At 38.7% G+C, this 20,547-nt stretch overlaps 1 protein-coding gene across 1 annotated transcript in view; it reads right to left on the reverse strand.

The window, feature by feature from the left end:
• Positions 1 to 4,598: 4,598 nt before the first annotated feature.
• traf4 (TNF receptor associated factor 4) overlaps positions 4,599 to 20,547 on the reverse strand; it is a 38,450-nt gene continuing 22,501 nt past the window's right edge. Inside the window, exons 2-7 of the mRNA XM_015383752.1 lie at positions 14,950 to 15,001; positions 10,075 to 10,179; positions 9,808 to 9,969; positions 8,890 to 9,051; positions 7,909 to 8,064; positions 4,599 to 7,098 (exon numbers count right to left, since the gene is read on the reverse strand). Coding sequence (XP_015239238.1) covers positions 6,466 to 7,098; positions 7,909 to 8,064; positions 8,890 to 9,051; positions 9,808 to 9,969; positions 10,075 to 10,179; positions 14,950 to 15,001 — 1,270 coding nt within the window. The 3' untranslated portion in view covers positions 4,599 to 6,465. The remainder of the gene's footprint in view (positions 7,099 to 7,908; positions 8,065 to 8,889; positions 9,052 to 9,807; positions 9,970 to 10,074; positions 10,180 to 14,949; positions 15,002 to 20,547) is intronic.

The following is a 20,547-nucleotide window of genomic DNA, read 5'->3' on the forward strand; positions in this document are numbered from 1 at the left end:
AAACCTGCCGGACTACTTTCGGCTTGACCAAAACTGGACGAGAACTCTGCTCACAGGACGCTGCCAGGGGGTAAGTCAGTGTGATTGCATGACACTGGTGATGGGGATGCCATACAGATTCATGTCAAAAATCCCGAACTATCCCTTTAAGATGTATGGATACATATTTGTTCATAAAAGCCTCCTAGTTCTTTTTTCTCAGATTTTTTGTTCTTTTTCAAGTAAATGAATCATTGTCAAAGTGGGTTTCACTGACCTTTGGCCCTGGGCCATAGGTTCCAGTTAAACCAACTGTTATTGTGCTCCTTCCAGGTCAAGAATGTTTTGATTAAAAACTTTTATAAAGACATAACTTACATTACTAACATATAAAAATGTTCTTATGTCAATATCAAAAAATTATTTTAACTTGAAGCCAAATCCTTGAAAAAGTAATATTTGTGATATCTTTAAAACATAAAGTATCGATTATGAATTTTATTCAATTCAATTCAGTTTATTTCTATAGCGCCAATTCACAACACATGTCATCTCAAGGCACTTTACAGTTCACCAGATCATACAGCCAAGTTGATTCAAGGTTTTCTATCTAAGGAAAACCAGTTGATTGCATCTTCTCACTAACTCGGATGCAATCCCTCACACTAAGCATGCTTGTAGCGACAGTGGGGAGGAAAAACTCCCTTTTAACAGGAAGAAACCTCCAGCAGAGCGAGGCAGAGAGGTGTTACTATGTTATCTGTTACCTTTGTGCTTTGCCCGTCTCATTGTGTCATATCACTTAATCTGTTGGAGTGAGTCAAATATATCTGGGATTATGAGAGTGACTCAGTGAAGGGAGGGTTTAGGTGGAGCTGGCCTGGTATATTACAGGAAACAGGGGAGTAAAGACATACAGAAAATAAAAAGTTATAAAAGCTTATCATCAGAGCATGAAATTAAAATCTGTTAAAACTGGTAACTGTACAGAATTTTCTAACACTTCTCATGGGTTTATACGTGTAAAAGCTATTATCAAACAATTGGCAAATTAAGATATTCAGAATTTGGAATATAAACTATGTATCATCAACTCAATGCTAAAGCAAGGGGAAAAACAAATAATGAGACTGTGGTTGTTAGAAACAAGGGTTCACAGCTTATAATCTTTGTTCTTTATCAATGAATATAAATTAAAAGAAAAGCTTGAAATGTGGCATCAGGGTTACTAAACACTTTCAAAGTCAAAGTAAAAAGTTAAAAGGTGATAATCCCCCGTTCATTCATCAATCCATTCATCCAATTATAAATAATGAAAATTTATATATAACTAAAAGTAACTTTTGAACTGATTAAATTTAAAAGAAGGCTCCCAAACTGTCCACCTGAGCCCAACATTTGGTTTAGTGTACCAACATTATCTGTAAAGTTGTTAAGAAGGTTCAAAACAACAGTCAGATACCAATCTAGTATCTAATATCTATTCCAGGAATGGTTCTCTTTAGTCCTCTAACTATGATCCTAACGTTGGTAAACCAAGTCCTTACAAACCTGAGGCACTTCAGATAATTACTGGAAAACAAACGAGGATAATGGCGATTTTATTGGTTCGTCTAAATTCTATATTGAAAATGTTCATACTATAATGCTATGTGAAAATAAATTATGATGTATATATATTTTTTAATACCATATATTGTTTGAGTTGGACATGCAGGCGCGAAAGCTGCATGAATGCAAATTTAGGAAAAGACATTTACTTGAAGTTATGTTTTGGGGATTAACATATCACCTCAACAATGTTAATTTTTTTTACTTGATATGGATTTTTAATAAATAGAGACATTATGGAGTTAGAGGTTGGTAACTTTTGTTCTGTTGAGTTCAGATTTAAACTCATGAATCTCTTCTAACAAGTTGTACATAAAAAAAAATGCTTTTTGTAGACCCCTACAAGCATAATTGGATAAAGATAATAATTACATAAAAATAATAAGTTAACTATAACTAATGGGGTAAAAAAAAAAAAGTTGCCAGGGTAAAAATCAACCTGCACCACTAGTAAACAAAACATCACTGCAGCATGATGCTCACGCCACCATGCTTGATGGTTGATGTTTAACGGTTTGAAATCCTCAACTTTCCTCTTTTCACATATCTAACATTTCTTTTTTTCCCTAAAAGGTGTCTGATTTTTTTCCATTTGGCCAGCCACAAATGTAAGTTAAGCTTTAGCTTGAAGGTGTAGATATGATACAGACGTTATTTTTGTCAGCTCTGTCTCAGGCAGTTGGAAATGTTATTGACACTTGTGTTCCGTTCTCTTCCAGTAAGGATATACTTCAGCCTTAGTGATTCTTGGATGTTTCCTGTAAAAGCAGAAGAACAATATGGACGGTTCATAAATTGAGGTCAAAGTCTAACATATCTTAAAAACATATTTTAAGATATGTTTAGATAGAACAAATTGGTCAACTTTCAGTACTTTTAATCAGTAATGCCCTTACATGAATATGCCATTGCACATCAGCTGCCAGTGCTGAAGCACATGCTGTGTGTTTTCTTTAGATAATTATTCTGACTCATCATGGTAATCTTTCAAGGAGTGTGTGGTGTTAATCCATGCACAGTTTTCTTCTTTTTTTTTTTTTAAGCTGTCAAGACGCCACCCTACTAATAAACCACCCGTGTTGACCTCAGCTCTGTGAAACACAATTGTTAAATTCCAGTATGAGGACCGACAGCATGGCACCGCTTCATAAACTGCAGCCTCTCTTTGATGTGCTGGTTTTTGTGGAATGAAAAGGAAAACCTCATGGGCTGGGCTTTTCTTCATCTCCACCACTTCCTTTTTTTAAAACTCCGCTGGCATCTGCCTCTCAGCTTATATTGACCAAAGGTTACGTGTTTGTACTCACTGTGCTGGGAATGTGACTACCTGCAAATCATTTACCTGTTGAACAGAGGGTCATTTCAGAGAGCAAAGCCAAAGGACTGCCCTGTATACAGCGAGCTGCATGTGACTCGGCTCCACATGGGAAGTAAGGAACACTGCTAACATGCAATTAGATGTTACTATTTTGTCACTGCCCTGCCCTGAAGGAGCACAGGGTTGCTGGTTGTACACTATGCCAGGAAAGTCCAAAGTTTTCAGTGTACATTTAAAAACGTTGTGTATTATTGAATAGATGATTCTTGAAATGAAAAACAAGCCCACTAATTTTTCCCAAACAGATGTTTTTTTATTATCTTTGAGTCTTAAAATGAGCACTGAGAGAAAGATGATTATAGCTTTTGCAGGACCTTGGCCACAGTGCAGAGTAAATGAAATGCAAGACCGTCCTCTTTAAGGGCTGTAAAGGGATTTTGATACTAAAAGCTCCCTTTTCTATTCTATAATCTTGCACTTTGGCCAAATGGAAAGCTGATGCAAACTCCTGTCTGTCTCACTTCCTTTTGCTGTTTCACTTCCAACCATTTCTGGCTTTTAGTAACTGGAGAAACTTACAAAATCATGTTGGTCCCTAACCTACATCTCTAAATGTTTATTATAGGAGGAGAAATTTGTAAAATTCTTCAAGAAAAAAATGTGGTTAAATGAGAGTTTTGCGCTTGTTTGCATCAATATATATAAGATATTACTGCAGGGAAAGCAGGACTGATTAATAGGTGAATTTTACTGGCTTTTGTGTAATCAAGATATGGTATGTTTAATGAATAAGTCAGTTGGGCTCTGAGGGAATTGAATTTAGTGGAAGCTAGGAGGTATTAGCCTGACGTAGTCCGACTCAATTCTAGTCAGAATATGAGTCTGATACTGCTCCATAGAGCTGTGATTGTGGGGCGTGTTTCGAACGAACCAGGAAAAAAAAATGCCTCTGCACTCAATTGGATAGACCTACAACCAATAAGAGCAACGGAGTGCNGCCCTGACAGTTTGATTGGATCGCCAGAGGGTGGGCGATCATACTCGCGCTACTATGGAGCAGAGCCAGACCGAACTTCCCCGACCTCAAACTTTGTGGGCGGGACTAAGTTCGGAATGGCACCCAGGCTAAGGAGGTATAACAATTCAAAGGGTTTTTATGTGCACCTCTTGTCAAATACAAATTTAGTAAAAAGAGGTTACAGTCATAGAATATTTTCAGAGGGTGCTAGTTGGCTTAAAAAGCCTTTAAATGAAAAAAATATCTCAATTATCATTTAACTTAATTGCATATTATCATAAGACACCTTGTTTAGTGTATTTTGGTTTTAAACCCCTTATAGGCTAGTTAAATCTGATGTAACTCAACAGCTTAGGACAGCTGATCTAACCAAAATAGAATTCAGTTTCCTCCTGCAAGTAAATATTTATCACGCATACTTATTCATTTAACCACATTTTCTGCCAAAAGATTTGATAACTTGGAATAATCGGATGTTGATGCAGATACATAGTGTAGTGTCGCTGCATAACATCTCATAACAGACGACTCAATTTTGTTCCAGAATAAAAAACTATGCATAAAGTTAAAAATATTATCTACATCTACTCTACTCTATATTAAGGTTTTGATGTAATCAGGCAAAAAAACTGTCTATAAAGCAAACAAGCAGGAGGGTAAAACATCTATAATATATGGTATTTTATTTCAGATAAGAAATTGACAAGCACTCATTAAGCAACATATTAAAACATTTGTGCCATCAGTCTAAACTCAAGATGGCTCCTTAAAATAAATACTTTTTAAGAGGAAATAATACAGAGAGAACAGGCTCAAACCACACAGACAAACAAATTACCAAATGTTCAAAAGACGAATGGGTCTGAAAACTCCCAAAGTCAACCCCGACTCTCCAACATAAAGAGTTTGTATAAAACATTTAAGCATCTTTAAAAATACAGAATCTTACAAAAAAGGGTTTTTATCTCCTTGCTTTCTCATGTCACTGTAAAATATCAGCTGGTATCATGACAAGAAATCAAGAATCCCTCCCCCCTCCATGTGGAATAATAAAAAGACAGAATGTGCTTCTGCGTTCTTACATCAGTATTCACATATATCATAAGTAAACCGTGTCATCAAAGTCCTCTTAGGTCCTGGTGGTGCTTTGATGGAAACGGGTGTCCAGCAAAGGGCTGCTCAACATTGTCCCTTTGAGCTGAGGTGTCAGCAGTGATGATGTCAGAGATGCAGTCAGTCCTTCACACCAAGCATCTTAACACCTTTTATTCCCCATGTGTGTAAAACAGTACATTTAATCCAAATGTTCATCGTCTTTATAGGTTATACCACCAAGGGTGTTCACATTTTAGTAAAAAAAAAAAAAAAAAAAAAAATCTGAAAAGCTAACTTTTGACAGTTGTCAACTTTTAAATGGTAACAAAAAAGTTAGAGAATAGTCATCAAGTGAGGATTTCAAGAATACATCTTACATTAAAAAAGAAGGTGAGAGCCAGGTTTTGACGTAGGAAGCATGCGTTTGCCCTGCTCACCCTTAAAACCCTCATGCGAAGACAAACTATGTAAAAGGCCACATGGCTTTTCCTTCACTCTTAAATGCACGTGCATTCAGACTGTTGGGAGGAGACTGATGAAAGGTGCTTTAACTGCTCTTGGTAGTGTAAGAACTCCATTATAAAAGTTAAGGATGTGTTTGGTAAATCAGAGGGCTCCTGAAATGATCCGAGCTCTGGTTAGAACCAACACAAGAGAGGGCTATCTGGTTTCTGCTAAGGTAACAACAGATGTTTAGTATTGTTGCGTATTTTGTTTTTGATGCCCTCTTCTTTTGTAACATTTAAAAAAAAATACAAAAAAATTCAGTTTTTCTGGGTTCTGGCTTTTCTTTTTCTTATCATAGATAGTAACCGGCGTAGGTTTCATTGTAAGCACATTTTTAAATGAAATTATCTATTATGTTTAATTTTTAAAAAATGTAATAACCAATTTATTTATTTATCCATTTTCATTTCTTCCAGGATCTGTGGGTTTGTTCGAGGAGTATACTGGGATGTAAACAAAAGGTATGTGGGCATGAGGTTTAATCAGCTTGGTTCCATCTTCAATGGAGAATGTTTGAACTTTTCCAGAGCTTCTTTTAGCTTACAGATGCCCCTTATTTCTACATCATTACCACATTTGTTTAGGTTGGTACTGCAGAAAAAAAAAAATTAAAGTATAACTCAAGATAAACACTCTAGGCACTGTTTGATTTCAAAGGCTTTACATTGTAGAGGGCGATTACAAGGTCAGCAAACATAAAGAAACTCAAATAAAAAACGAAAAGTCAACGAGTGACAGTTCTGCAGACCAAACATTTCCCCTCTAGTTCCTTAAAGTCAGCTCGTACAACCAGACTCCCTTTAAGCTCCGGGGTGGAGAGGCTGTGAGGGCAGGAAGTATATAAAGGGTAAATGTTTTGAAGTTTTTAAGGTTAATTATCAGTTCTGGTCTTTAACCTTTCTTTCTCCTTCATAACAAAAAATAAAAACAATGGATCTTAACCCATTATCTTCTGGGGAATATCTATAGAAGCCTTGATGAAGATGCAGTTGTCTCGGATGTAGTTCCTCTTCTTGATTTCTTCGTGTGAGATGAACTTGGGATAGCCGAAGCCCAGGGTGCTCTCGTCCAGCGAGTTGCGGCTGCTGCTGGGCTTCTGGAAGTTCTTCCAGTTGGGGTCGGGGTTGAAGGTCTCTGTGATATGCTGAGGTTTGGAAAGAGACGGGTCGCTCTGGTCCAGGATGGAGAACGTCACCTTGTAGGAGAACGGCCACTCTAGTAGGTTGTCGTACTCCCCCGGTAGAACGCGGATGTAGACGGACAGATGGGAGCCCTCGCCGCTGCCGTTGCCGTTCAGGAAAGCTGACACCTGCAGTTTGTAACCGTAGCGGTGAGTGTAGAACGGCGGGCTGAAGAACTCGTGGTTGCTCCGGAGTTTGGCTTCCTGCAGTTTGCGAGAGTAGTCACTGAGTTTCCAGATGAGGACACCGTCTTGGCTGACCGACAGCTCCTCCATCTCTCTTCGCAGCTCTAGAATTTCTTGCCTTTGGCGTCCAACCAAGTTACACATCAGGGTAAGGTGGGACTTGGTGGTCTCCTCCAGGTGACGGCCAATAGCCAGTTTAGGGCACTGTGGAGAGAAAACAGATGAATCATGTCTAATTTTTCATCTGAAAAGTGCTCATGCTGATAAACAGCTACATTATTGGAGTCCTGTGTTATTTAACATTATAGATTCTAAATACATTAGATTGAATTTATCTTTTATTCAAATAAAATATCTTAGAGTTATTGTTACCAAGCTGACATGTGTTTAAAATGATTGTTTAAGCTCAGGAGCTGCTCCTTTGCAACTTTATCACCTCTGAAATGTAAGAAATCATAGGGATATTACCTGGCAGGATAATTGACCACTTATTTTTTCCATAATCGAATTCAAATTAATGTATTACTTTTATATTTAAGTTTGTTTTTACTTTAAGCTTTTTATTTTTTTAAATATTTTTCCAATGAGGAAAGCTTAGTTATATAGTAATCATTTTCTAGTTTAACGCTTTTACTAAAAATGAATTTGTAGCTTTTGATGGAGGCCAAACGTCTAGGAAACTAGATAGGAAACCAGACTTAATTTGCTCTTTATTGGGGAGTGCTTATTTTCTACAGGTATCTGTGTGCTTCCACCTGACCATAACTTTGCCCCTGATATATCTGGACCCTTCTATAATGAACAAATAAATGTTGTGTCACTTATAAATGTCTATTCTGTTATCTAAGCCATAAAGGTGCCAAACAGAAGCATTAGGCCTAGCTACCAAGGCCAGAAAGAAAATATGATTTAAAAAAAGCATCCTGGTGAATGATTAACACTAATAGCTGCGTTACAATGCAAATTCCTCCAGAGATGGGGGGTTTCAGGAGAACGGACAGAGGTCAGCCTTACCCTGTGTTTGCAGCCGGCATCTTTGAAGGGACAGAGGACAAGCGCATTGCCGCAGTTGTCTTTCACGTGATTGGCCAGGTCCTCCCGGGCGATGTTAGGAGTGCCGCACTGGTTTGGACACTGGACAGGGAAGCGTGGGCAGTGATATTGGTGGTTCTATAAAGAAAAGAATGAAAACAATAAACATTTTGTTTTGTTTTTTTCAAAGAAGAGATAGTGATGCTTTCATTTCATTATTTAACTGCATTTTCAGGCATCTTACAGGTGAATGCTGTTTGATCATTTTGATTTCAATAAACTAAATGGCAGATAGAAAACCTTTTATCAACTAATATTACTAACTTTATTTGACCCAATTGTATTCTAAATATAAGCAAACAGGCATGCATTTAACTGGGCAATTGAATTGTGCTTAATAGAAAATAATAAAAATTGCATTTTGTAAAATGCTATTAAAACTAAAGAGATGAGCTTAAATGAACGAGTTGATCGAGCAAAAAGTATGTGTAAAGAATCAGACAGCAGAAATCATTAAAATGGTCAGAAGAGTGAGAATAGTTGCATTGATCACACTATAGTGAAAATCCAGAACAATACACAACATCAGCTGTTTCACACTGCCATCCAGATTAGTTTAGTTCAGCACGTCTTGACCTAGTATGTGAGAGGAAGGGAAATCATTGCGTTCCCTTTTGTCGAAGAAGTGCTGAGAGGAAGGTGCTTTGAGTTAAAAGCATTAATGGCAGCATCCAGCTGGAGAAGGACAGAGACACCCTGAATGGAAACATCCTGCTGCTACAGCACTTCTTTGACCTTCTTTGCTCTGCTGAGGCCTCAGACAGAAAGCTGCTGCAGTGATACTTCCATGAAAAGAAATGTATCTCTGTCCGTCGTCATGTCAGATATGGGTTGGCTCTTATTCACCATATAAACATTTTTATAAAAAACGGTTTTTGGTCTTTTGCTTCATGTGAAACCCACCTGGATTGTGTCGAACACAAATTCTTTTCCGCAGTACTTGCAGGGCTGTGTGCGTTTGGGACACTCGGCCATGCTGTGTTGGGACAGCAGGCGACGCATCATCCTCGCCCCACATTTATTCTCACAGTAAACGCTCTCCTGAGGACACACACCCTGGTGGTTCTGGGAAAAATAACAACAAAACATGAAACAACAATGTGATTAGGGAATCTATCAATTATATAAATATGTAAAAAAAAAAAACTGATTGAATGAGGAAGGGTGTGGAAAGGAAGGAAATAAAGAAAAGATGAAAGGACAGGTGAGGGAAGAGGGATTACAACTAAACATGGAATAGAAAAGGGATTACCATACTCTTGTTTTTATTCTTTATTCAGATTTTTTTCCAGACTGCATAGGAGCCTTTAGTATTTTAGTTTGGAAAGGTGGTTTTGAAGCTGAGTTTTTTCTTCCAACAGGATGTCAAACTGAACATTCTGAAACTTGCTTTCCGAGGTCTGAAAAGCCACTTTATGATTTTCAACAACATATACTGAGTTTAAGCAGTGAATGTTCCAAAAACTAATGAACCAAACCTTCCTAAAACATGTCTTTAACGTTTTATATAATTGTGCATTTGAAAGAGGAAGGTAGATTGAGTCATTCTGGAAAGGTGTGCAGAGTAAACAGGGCAGAGTCTGGATTAACAGAAGTGCCAGTGAGCAGCATGAGGCGCCTCAGCTCACTCGCTAAGGAAAAAAAAAACAAAAAAAAAAAAAACACCTCTTAGTATAAGAGATGCAGTCAAAGTTTAGTTGAATTCCTCAAGCACTTATGTTAGCGGAAATATTTTTCCTAAAACTCAGACGCACAGCTATTTCTTTCATTTGACATCATGAGTCATCTCTCCATGTATTGTGCCATCAAAACTGTGTTTACCTCGTAAGCCTCGCCGGTAAACTCGCTGCCACAAAACTCGCACTTGACCTTGCGTTTAGGGCAGTCGTGCTGCAGGTGGTCCGGTAAGTCACGGCGGGTCAGCTTGACGGAGCAGCGGTTGGGGCACGGTATCACGTTGAAGGCGCAGGTGGAGAAGTGGCCCTGAAGAAAACATACAGACATGTTTAGCATATTCACTTCATGTGTTGTTGGGCACTGAAGCAAGTGAGTGAGAGAGGAGTGGAGGAGGTAAGAGCTTCTTCTCACCTGCAGCTGCTTCATCTGTCCGGTCCAGCGGCAGCCCTCTTCGCTGTGGATGCAGCGGATGGGCAACGCCAGAATCTGCTGCTCCAGCTCTGGGTCTGGGTAGATCTGAGGGTAAAAAAGTGGCATGGAGTCAGGGTAGTAGATTTAATCAACAAATATAGACACACAGCAACCTCCATATTTATACACCTTTGGTCAATAAAAAAAAAAAAAAAAAAAATAGTAATTCATCTTTTTTTTATGTTGTTGATCTCTAACGATGAGCCATTTTCCTCTAGTCATTTCCAAAACCCTAGACTAACACACATCATCCCAGGGCTGCATGATTCATTTATTAATTACAATTCCCTGCTAAAACAGAAGATGGGAAAACAAATTTTTTCCCCACTAATGTACTGCTTGGGCTTCTGTAGTTCAGAGTGATTCCTGCCCGCCACCTTACTTGAAAGTGATAAACCAGCTCATGGTGTAAGAGCTGCCTTAGCTGCATACGTTTCTTCTTATATTTGCATCGTTTACCACAGCGGGCCTGACAACTTGCTTTTAACAGCTTTTCCTACCACTAAGAAGGAAAAGTTTTTTTCTTCAGGTTGGAATAAAAGATTTGTACATTAACTCCCAGGACTTTATCTAGACCTTTTAATTTCCATACAGGCTTATATTTACATTTTGTTCTTCCCTTATTTAAGTTGACACATTTTTTGTAGAGTTTACGCTTTATCTGATTGGAGGAAGGAGTGTTCGTAAGGTTCTTCTATTTATGGACTTTGACACATACTACAAAGTCTAGTTTAACCAGAAACCCACTGTCAGCCAAGAAATGGTAGTAAAGAACTGCCTTCTTTTAGTTTAAAACTACACAATTATCAGCTGCAAGGCCAGATAATTGGTTTGACTGTGTAAATAACAGATATTGGAAAGAATGCATTGTTTTTACTGAGGTGCACAGAGAACTTGAGGAATTTGGCTTTATTTTCCAGGAAGAAACCATCATCATGATGCAGCACAGTGAGTCAGAGCTGTCATTGCACTGATAATAATGAACTTTATGACTATATGGGACCTCAGAGAAATAAGATGTAAAAAAAAAGGAGAGAAATATGTATCTGTGGTCACACAACAATGAAAAGGAGAAAGTATACAGCTACAATCCCCCCAGATCCTCCCGACTGGGTTGTTGTCCTGTGGCTTTAAAGTTGTGAAATTAAGCTTTGTCATCCTATCAGGGTAAAAAAAAAAAAAAGAAACTGGTCAAACAAGAAAAGCCACTTCCTAACAAATGTCACAGCAGCCCTCTAAACAAATCACAGCTTAACAGTTGCGCTTTGATCAACTGCACTGAAACTTTGGAGGAAATTGCAGTTAAATAACAAAAAAATATATAAATATGTTTAATCTTAAAACCTACAGAAATTACAGACATGTAAGAGATTCAATCCAGATTCTGAGAGGAAGCACGTTTTTTTTGCTGCTGTGGAAAAACTCTGGAAAAGAAGAAAAACGCTAAATCCCATAAAGCAAACTGAAGCATTCTCCCATTGTCCCAGTCTTGGAATCTGCAGAGACGGCAGCAAGCATGACCTTTTAATAACTTAGTCTCATTGGGGAGGAGGTTAAGCTCTTTGGTTGAAGATGGGGGTTTATTCTGTCTGCTGCAGCAATTTCAGCCCTTCAATACAACCAAAGCAGCAGTGGCAGCAGTGCAATCCTTTAATGACTGCAGCGCTGTTCTTATGTGGCTGCATGGTTGTGTTTATGCACGTTTTTGGAAGGACAGTGTGCAACGAGCATCACGGTAACCCTGACAGGAGACCACCAGGATGGGGTAATTTGCAGGCGACTAGGAGCCTGGGAGCGCCTTGGTAAATAACAATGTCTGACAGGTGTGCCATGAACACATCCTTCCCTTGGGGGAGTCCCTGCTATTACAGGCGCCTTCATAGCTCCTAGCACCAAGCTGCTGCTGCTCTTATCCCTCTCCAGTTCAGGCTCCTCCCATTTTCCCTTTAAGTTTCTTTGCCAAAATGAATTCCTTCCTCACTGTCTCTGCAAACACTTTGCACATTTCAGGAAGTTATTTTCTTTCCTTGTTTAATCCATATTCCAAATAACATTAAGTGATCAGGTTTTTGTCTTCATGGTTCCAACATGACCTTCAACTCTCAGATCTATTTACCACCTAGAAATCTTATCGGCAGATTGCAGGATTTTAAAATAGCTTCTTTTACAAACAGAGAGCAGATACAGTGAATAAAAGTTAGGTATGATATGACCCATATTTCTAGGTGTTAGTCAGAGATCTCGCAGCAGCAGTTATGGACATAAAGATACTAAAAAAATAAATAAATAAATAAATAATAAAAAATGACCCAAGAATGGAGCCTTGAAGAACACCACATATGATCTTTGAAAATGGGTTTTAAAACTACCAAATGAAACATCATCTGAGACAATCCACAAAATACAAGATAATCCTGGCCCGAAAATCTATCGATCAGATAGATCGACTTCTATAGATTGATATAAAAGTTGTAGCAACGCAGTTTAAGCAGCTGAATGTGGCAGAATATTAGACTGAGGAACGCTTATGAGATGGGTTCTGTAAAAAGGATTAAAACCTATGGCGAGACTATTACCTACATGTTTTGCAGACAAATATTCATTATTATTTTCAGTGCTTCTTCCATGTTTTTGGTTGCTTGTCTTATAGACTGAATAAGGCTAAATCTAACAGATTGCTCAAGAGAAAAACCCTCAAAGCTGAAGCAAGCTGATTCTTCCCGTATTCTTGTGCTTCAGGTGCGTTTGAATGCAAAAATCATACATAAAGAAAACTTGCCTCTGAATACAGCCTTCATCTCTCTGCCATCTAAAGACAATCTGTTTAACTACAGGGGTAACGGTCAAACATATTTCTCAAGATCATGATCCTGCGTAATGATACAAAGTACTACCGGTACCTCAAACTGTGTGAAAACCTGTTTTACTGCCTTTATGGGTTACAGAAAATCTGAGACACAGAGATTGAGGTTTTTACTGCAACATTAAGTCAAAGTCAAGGGATCAAAAGAGCTGTTCTCTTAACCAATCAGAGCCTGATGGGTTGATATGAGTTACAGTACATACACAGATACCAGATGTTAGCAGAGCTTGTCAGGTTAACACTCACAGCCTCACTGGATTTAAAACAACTGCCCGTCTACTCTGGGGTCAGATATTTGTCCTTGTAGGACCAGATGCTTGGATGTGTATTAGCTTTATCTTGATTCTGCCATTTTTTTGTAACCATTTTAACTTTATTTTCATCTAAAAAGCAAATAAAACATTTTATTTTGTTTTTTCTAACCTAAGCTGGAGGAAAATCAGACCCCTCCACTCACACTTACATTGTTTCCGTAATCAGCATTGTTGCCTTTGCAAACTATTTGCTAAGGGAGCATACAAATACTGATTACATTTATTCCTTTTCCATTTGTTTTCACCTTTTCAAATGTGGAAATGCTATTAAGGTTGAGGTCAGTAATCTGGTTATCAATATTTGACTATTTCTGAAGTTTATTTAATATAATATGATTGAATGACTGGAACAAGGCTGCTATACTTTCTATCATCTACAGAGAGACACATTTAGCTGTTGAGTCATGATGTGCAAACTAAATGAACTTAGAATCAAACTGTGTAAAGGGAAAATTGTGCTAAAACTACAGGAGTTATGTTGTGCTCACAGTAAATGTATCTTGATCGACCAGAGAGATCGATTTATATGTAGAGATGTGCTTAAGAGCGCTTTTATGCAAAGTGAGGCAAAGGACCCATTTCTAATGATGAAAATGCCCCGATTGATGCGATTACAGCAATGCGATGTGCAGCAATGGTCACCTAAGATGAAAATCTGAACGTTTTAATCTTTTTTTGAGTCGCAACAACCAATAGGGATGGCTGTGATGGTGGAACAGCGCAGATTAAAAATAGCATTAATATAGGATGAAGTAAGAAATTATGCTAAAAGGATGTTTGCTTTAAAAAAAAAAAAGATTTATTTTAGCCTTAGAAAGGTCAATAAAATCTTTTATCATTCATCCTCCTCTTGTTGCTCTGAAGATGGCATCGGCCACCTGTGGCTGGCGTCGCGCTCCAATCTACCGCTATCCTTCTCTGCTCTTCGGCTGTCTTCCTTAGCTTCACAGTAGCGCACGGCCAAATGCCTCTGCCCCATTCTAGTTCACTCTCTACACAGGTCCGTGTTTTGATCTCTCACTCCAGCCTCACCTTGCCTCTAGTATCTGGGTGATACTCTCCCAAAGCCAAATAGTTTCCAGTCCTGGTCAGATTGAAACGACGTGGAAATCAACCTTGATCCAGTCCTAGCTTCTGGACTCCCCAAACTAGGAACATCGCTGCAGGATCTGGTGGAGCTGATATTTGACTCTTATTGGCTGACTCTGTAGAATCCAGGTCCCCCATGCGGAGTTGAACCCACAACCAGCAGATAAATAGAAACTCCTATAAAGCAACAGGTGTGGCGCTTCTGGCCATACTTGTGTAAATATTTTTACCATTGATTTATCTCAAGGTTCTCACCATGAGAATCATATAGTGGCCCACGGCTAAACCACAGACAACTTGAACTGGATTTAATGAGTACCCAACACATGTGACATAAGACGGGAGGCCTGATTGGAACTAATGCATGTTACTGCTTGCTGTAAGCTGCAAATATGTGAGAGTGAACATTAAAAAAAGGTGTGGGCTGCCCAAAGCAAAGCTAAATGCTCATCAAATGAGCATAAATGCATTAAACCTGGCAAGATTTGCTAGCACAATAACTGAGTTTCTCCTGTGAAGTCATGAGGTGGTGTCAGTGTGCATTCATACCTTGGCATAGTCTAATGGCAGTTGGTCCTCTGGACATTTGAAGACACCCTCACTGTAAAAAAAAAACAGGAAAAAAAAGTTTTATATTAAAAACAGACTATTGCACAGTAGAGGCATTACATACAAACCACTGACAAATGACCCACAAGCTCAGATAAAAAGTCTGCATGAGCAGCAGAGCACAAACTTTGAGTCCTTTCAAGCTCCCCCTTAATCTGAAAACTCCTCTGACTCATCAGGCTGTGTGACGTAAAGAGCGCACACTTTTACATCCACAATGAAGCCAGAGCCGAGAGCAACAGACTTTAATAAGCCCTTTCATCCTCTAAACCGCAGTGTGCTCTGTGCATCGGTTATGGAACGACTCCAGAGAAAGCTAAAAACGTCTGTTGATGTTGCTCACTTATAAGAAATCAACTATATCCATGGCCTTTCACCCCTGTCTGTGGTTCAGTTCATATATCTGTAGTTAAGAAGTAATGAAATAATTACGTGGCTTTGATCAAACTGAGATTTTTTTTTTTTTAGAAGCAAAACTGTGTTTTCATTTCCTAAAAGATTGCCCTTAGTAGATACACTAAAGGCCCTCTGTCTGACAGTGGTATGGTGTTTTAATAAATTAAACCAAAAAAAAGTGCTACTAATCGGTGATGGAACAGGGAGAGTTTTGTTTTTCAAACCAGAACTAAAAGTGTGACCTTCCTTTACAACAACTGCGCCGCCAGAAATTCAAAGTTCAATTTAACACCAGAAATAAAGACAAGAGTGGACAATGTATCTGCATAATTGTTACTATCATCCAATGAGGTTAGAAGAACTGGGCCTAAATCAATAAGTTAATGTTTGATTCTGGGTGGGAGAGGGGAGGGAATTGGCCATTAGGAGTTTTAAGGATTATAGCAAAACATGAAAAAGTCCTGGCAGATCCCTAGCAATAGATTATTTTTACAGTATTGAAAAAGTAAGAAAAACAATATATATATATATAATATTGGTTATTGGCCCTTACAGCAATAATTAACATAAACTTTATTTACCCATAACGTCCCAATTTTCATTTTAATATCCCCTTTTTGTTTTAGTGAACTAGAGGTAAATAAAATGCACATGGACTTTCAAAAGCCAACATTTCCAACATGTATTTATTTTTATCCTGGGTGAAGGACAGGCACAAAGGAGCAGCTAACTGCGAACTGGAAGGCATCCCTGCAAGCTTTGCTTCTAACACAATTTTAATGTGAATGTTGCTAATTTTGCTTTGCAGAAATCACAAAAAACTTAATTAGATGGAGTAGAAATCATGTGTGATCGTACATGTTCACAATTGGATTTAGGTTTGGACTTTAAATGGTCCAATCTAATGCATCCATATATGCAAAAGAAAAGCATTTCTCCCCAAAAGGTTTGATTAGAAATCGCTCTGCAAGGTTTAATGTGTCCCTCTACATTATTTGAGCCAGAGTAAAGACTGAACTTCTTGGCTTCCTGATTTAATAAATACCAGTTAACTAGTAGTTGTCCATTCAACTGATTTTTTAAATCCGCTAGGAGAATACATGATGGTCATCCAGAGTTAAAAAGCATCTTTGCTGCTTACTGATGCTCTCCTGATCGCGACGTCTATATCTACATAAGTTTGCACTTGTCAAATACGCTCTGTCATTATGGCAAATTGCTCGTAACTTCTTCAAGGCTTCATCTCTTATTGAACTGCCGCGTCTCTGTGATGCTCTTTGTTTAAAACTTTTTGTGTAACAAACCTCCAAGGGCTTAACCAAACAGCTGTTATTATACTGAGGTTAAAGTTAGTAGTTTAAATGTGAGACAATTAAAAAAAGTTAAGAGTTGTGAATACTTTTTGCTTTGCACAATAGTATAATAACCTAGCAGCATAATCTGACTTTCTGCATAAAGAAGCCCTCTTAACCCAGATGCCTGAATTATGCCTAAACTAATTAGGGAAGAGGACTGCTCAAAGAGGGTTTGCCTTTTAGTGCTTTAATTCGGTCAACAGTGTCACCTGACCTCAACTCCCTAGGGCAAAGAAACATGTGACAAGCCGGGAGTGCATGTGCACTTCACTCCATCTACCCAGCTGTGGAGCGAGCCTGCTGTTGATGGTGATGGGAGGGGGATGGGAGCAGAGGTCAGGCCTGAGAGCGAGGGAGGGTTGATGGAAAGAGGGGAGGACGAGGGAGGTTAATGCATGACGGGACAGCAGTAATTCTTCTCCATTAGGGTTAGTGTGTCAGCAGTGAGCTGGAGACCAATTAACAAAACTACCACGGGCCGTGAGGGAGGGTCAATCGATTAGAAGCTGCAAGAGTCCACTCAGCATCTCTTGTGTGAAACCATTTACTAAACTCATCATCATAACTGAGGAGCTGCGACAGCCAGCTCTGAATGTCCCGCAACTCTAAACCTGAGGGAGATAGCAAGTGACAGTTCCTCTGCTTTGGATGGGGGCGATGCAGGCAGAGGCAGGGGAGCAGCCCTAGGGCCCCTATCCAGCTCAGGCCCCGAACTCAGAGACACAGAGATGAAGAAAGGCGTAGAAAGAGCAGAGTCACAGAAAGTCAGGATCATTTCCATCCCTCGTTGCAGAGAAGATCCTGTAAGCACGCAACAACATAACATGCCTCAAGAGTCGAACTCGTGACCTAGTGAAACCACAGTTGTGTGGTACTGCAACAATTCAATTGTTTATAGTTTCAGATAGAGATGCACATGGAAACAGCTCGTTACCAGAATTAGTTCATTTAAAGGTTGATCTGATTGGTTAGAACTGAATTCACCATGACTTAGTGCTACTGTGCCATTCTAGCAAAGCTCTTCAATCTAATGGCTCTTACTAAATAAAGAAGATTTCTCTGTGAAAAGCATTTCAAAAGCTTGACCAGGACTGGTGCTCAGACCAACTTTAAGCTACATCACTGTGTCACCACAGGTCAACTAGTAAACAAACACAGTGCATAGATGCAGTCTAACAGGAAACTTTTTTTTCCATTTCAATATCCCTGCAAACAGATGACCTGATATCACCCCCTTATTTTACCAACGCTCTTTAAACAAGTGGTGGTAAACATTTCTAAATCCTTATCAGATCATCTCGGATCTGATCAGTACCAGCAGTGCTACAAAACAGCAACAGCATTGACAGCATGATTTATTAACACTGTCTGCCAATAGAAAAACACTGGCAGATATAGGAAATTACTCTGAAATGATGTTTATGGATTCAGTGTGTGAAGAAAATACAACAGTGAGTGGATGATGCTAACCTGACTTTTAATAAAAGCTGAACCCTTGGTTCTTTTAGTTCCTTTTTGGAGTTTACATCCAAAATTACGAAGATTCGAAATGAAACAAAGAATATTTGGGTTTAAAAATCATACATACACACTAATGTTTTTAGTGGAGGAGGCTGCCACAAGTTCCTGACAGAGGCAGTTCTTTCCCTATGGGCAGAGGTAGGAAAAAGCTGCTTTTTCAGTATAAGAGACCACTCTTGTCTCAGCGAAAATATAAAGTGCAAAATACACAACAAAAGAAGATTAGGTTTGGGGAAAAAAAGTAAGAGAAGTAAGGGAAAGCAGAAACGGTGTATCGGGATATTAATGGAAAAAAAAATGTAACAGTATTTTCTTTAAAATGTAAAAAAAAATGTGCATCTTATTTGCAAGAGAGAGAGAGGGCAGAACTTTTAATATACGACAGAAGGACTAAATCAAGGACAACAAAGATGAAACATGTCTTTTTAGACAACCTTTGTTTCTTAACCTTTGTTAAGAAACATGCTGGATGTGAAATGAACATTATGGGACATTAAACGGCTAGAATAACAACTAGTATATGATGTTAAAGATGGTTTAAAATGTAAACACAGAAATAATTCAGTCTTTGATCTAAAAAAGAAAAAAATAGGAATCCTTAATAATGGCCACTCACTGCAAGAAAGCCTAAAAAAGATAATAATGCAGTCATTTATTTTTACATCATAGTTTTTAGATGAGAAGATAAAATCTGTATCGTTATATTTCATAGTTTTATAAAAGCAGGAGCTTTTCTGATTAGTGCATCTCTTCATAAAGGCTGAATCTCTAACCTCAGATATTCTTCTAGTACGAATTGAATAATGCTTCACGGGTGAAATATTGTCCCTAACACTTGCAGAAACCAAAGCATCTAAACCACATTATGACGAAATGTTAGCAGCGTTTACTGCCAAGTCAATGAGCGTCCGGGGACAAATTCATCAGCCAGGCCCCGGTGTTGGGATGAGATGTCACAGGGAGCAGCTCAGACTGGACTACATACAGTATAATACAATCACCTCATTAAAATTTAACCACCTCCCTCTGTCTGCCCAGCTGCTGAGATGCTCTCCCCTCTAACCGCCCTTTCTCTCTCATCCTCAAATCTTCTTAGGCAGGGTCCGTTCATCCAGCTGATATCACGAGCAAAGCCGTCGCAACATACTTCGTCCCTCTGCACACAGCTCCTGATAGGCAGACGGGGAGAAGCACAAATCCCTCAGGTTTAATCTCACCTGTGCAGAGCGAATCATAGGGAGGGGAGGGGGGGTTTCAAAGTGACAGCCACCAGCCTGCGGGCCACACATAGAGGACAAGTTGGCGACAGTCTGCTACGCTGCGTAGGACCCCTGGGTAACCTTGAAGCCTGATCTATGAACTGACAGAGAGACTCCTAAACAAACCACCGTGTTTGCCAGAACGATCGGTGAGTCGCACTGAACAAACTGATCAAAAGACTGAAGCACAGTAACAGGCTAAACGTACTCCTGACTCAGGCGGCCTCATCTCAACCGCCAACCCAACCCAAATAGCTCTCATCTTCATGATAAACCTTCGTTTCTTTTCAAGTTCCAACCAGGATTAACTTTAATTTTCCCAAACAGAAGCTGCCTGCAGGCCAAAACTGAACTCTCTGCCTTCGCTCAGGAAGTTTGGAAAGAAATAAAACTCCTGCTCAATCTTATGTGTGCTTACTGTAATTCCTCAAAAATCTGTGTGAAAAGTCAGGATTTCCTTTTTTCTGATCCTTCTGTTTATATCAATAAGGAGAGTTGTTTTCATAGAGACGCCCAGAAGCCTGGATTTTTTGACAAAGCTGAATTGATTGGAAAAAAATCATATTTATATTAAAATTTCTCACTTTGAAACAGTGTCAGGCTATGTTCACAATACAGGCAAATGTGACAGACTACTAAATATTTTTGCCTTATTTGATTCATATCAGATATTGAGCGGCCCGATTCCAACCTTTTCACCTCAACCTGTTATAAATTTGTCCCAGAAGAGAAATTTAAATAGGTTAAAATTTAATTTTGAGTCTGTTATATATCTTAGCCCTTATGTTTTATATTACAGATTTATAAACTATCATTTCAAATTAAATTATACCTACATCACATTATAGCAGGAAGCAAATTATTGTCCTGCCAATACATTTTTCATATTTTTTTAAGTAAAAGAAAAATATGTATAGTATCAATTTATAATACAATGTTGTACATGGCATGGAGTTAACAAAAAAATAGAAGAAAAAAATCATTTCAATAGGCTGTTAATGTAAATA

The sequence above is a fragment of the Cyprinodon variegatus genome, unplaced genomic scaffold (assembly GCF_000732505.1).
Source record: "Cyprinodon variegatus isolate N-32 unplaced genomic scaffold, C_variegatus-1.0 Scaffold14, whole genome shotgun sequence".
NCBI classification, from domain to species: Eukaryota; Metazoa; Chordata; class Actinopteri; order Cyprinodontiformes; family Cyprinodontidae; genus Cyprinodon; species Cyprinodon variegatus.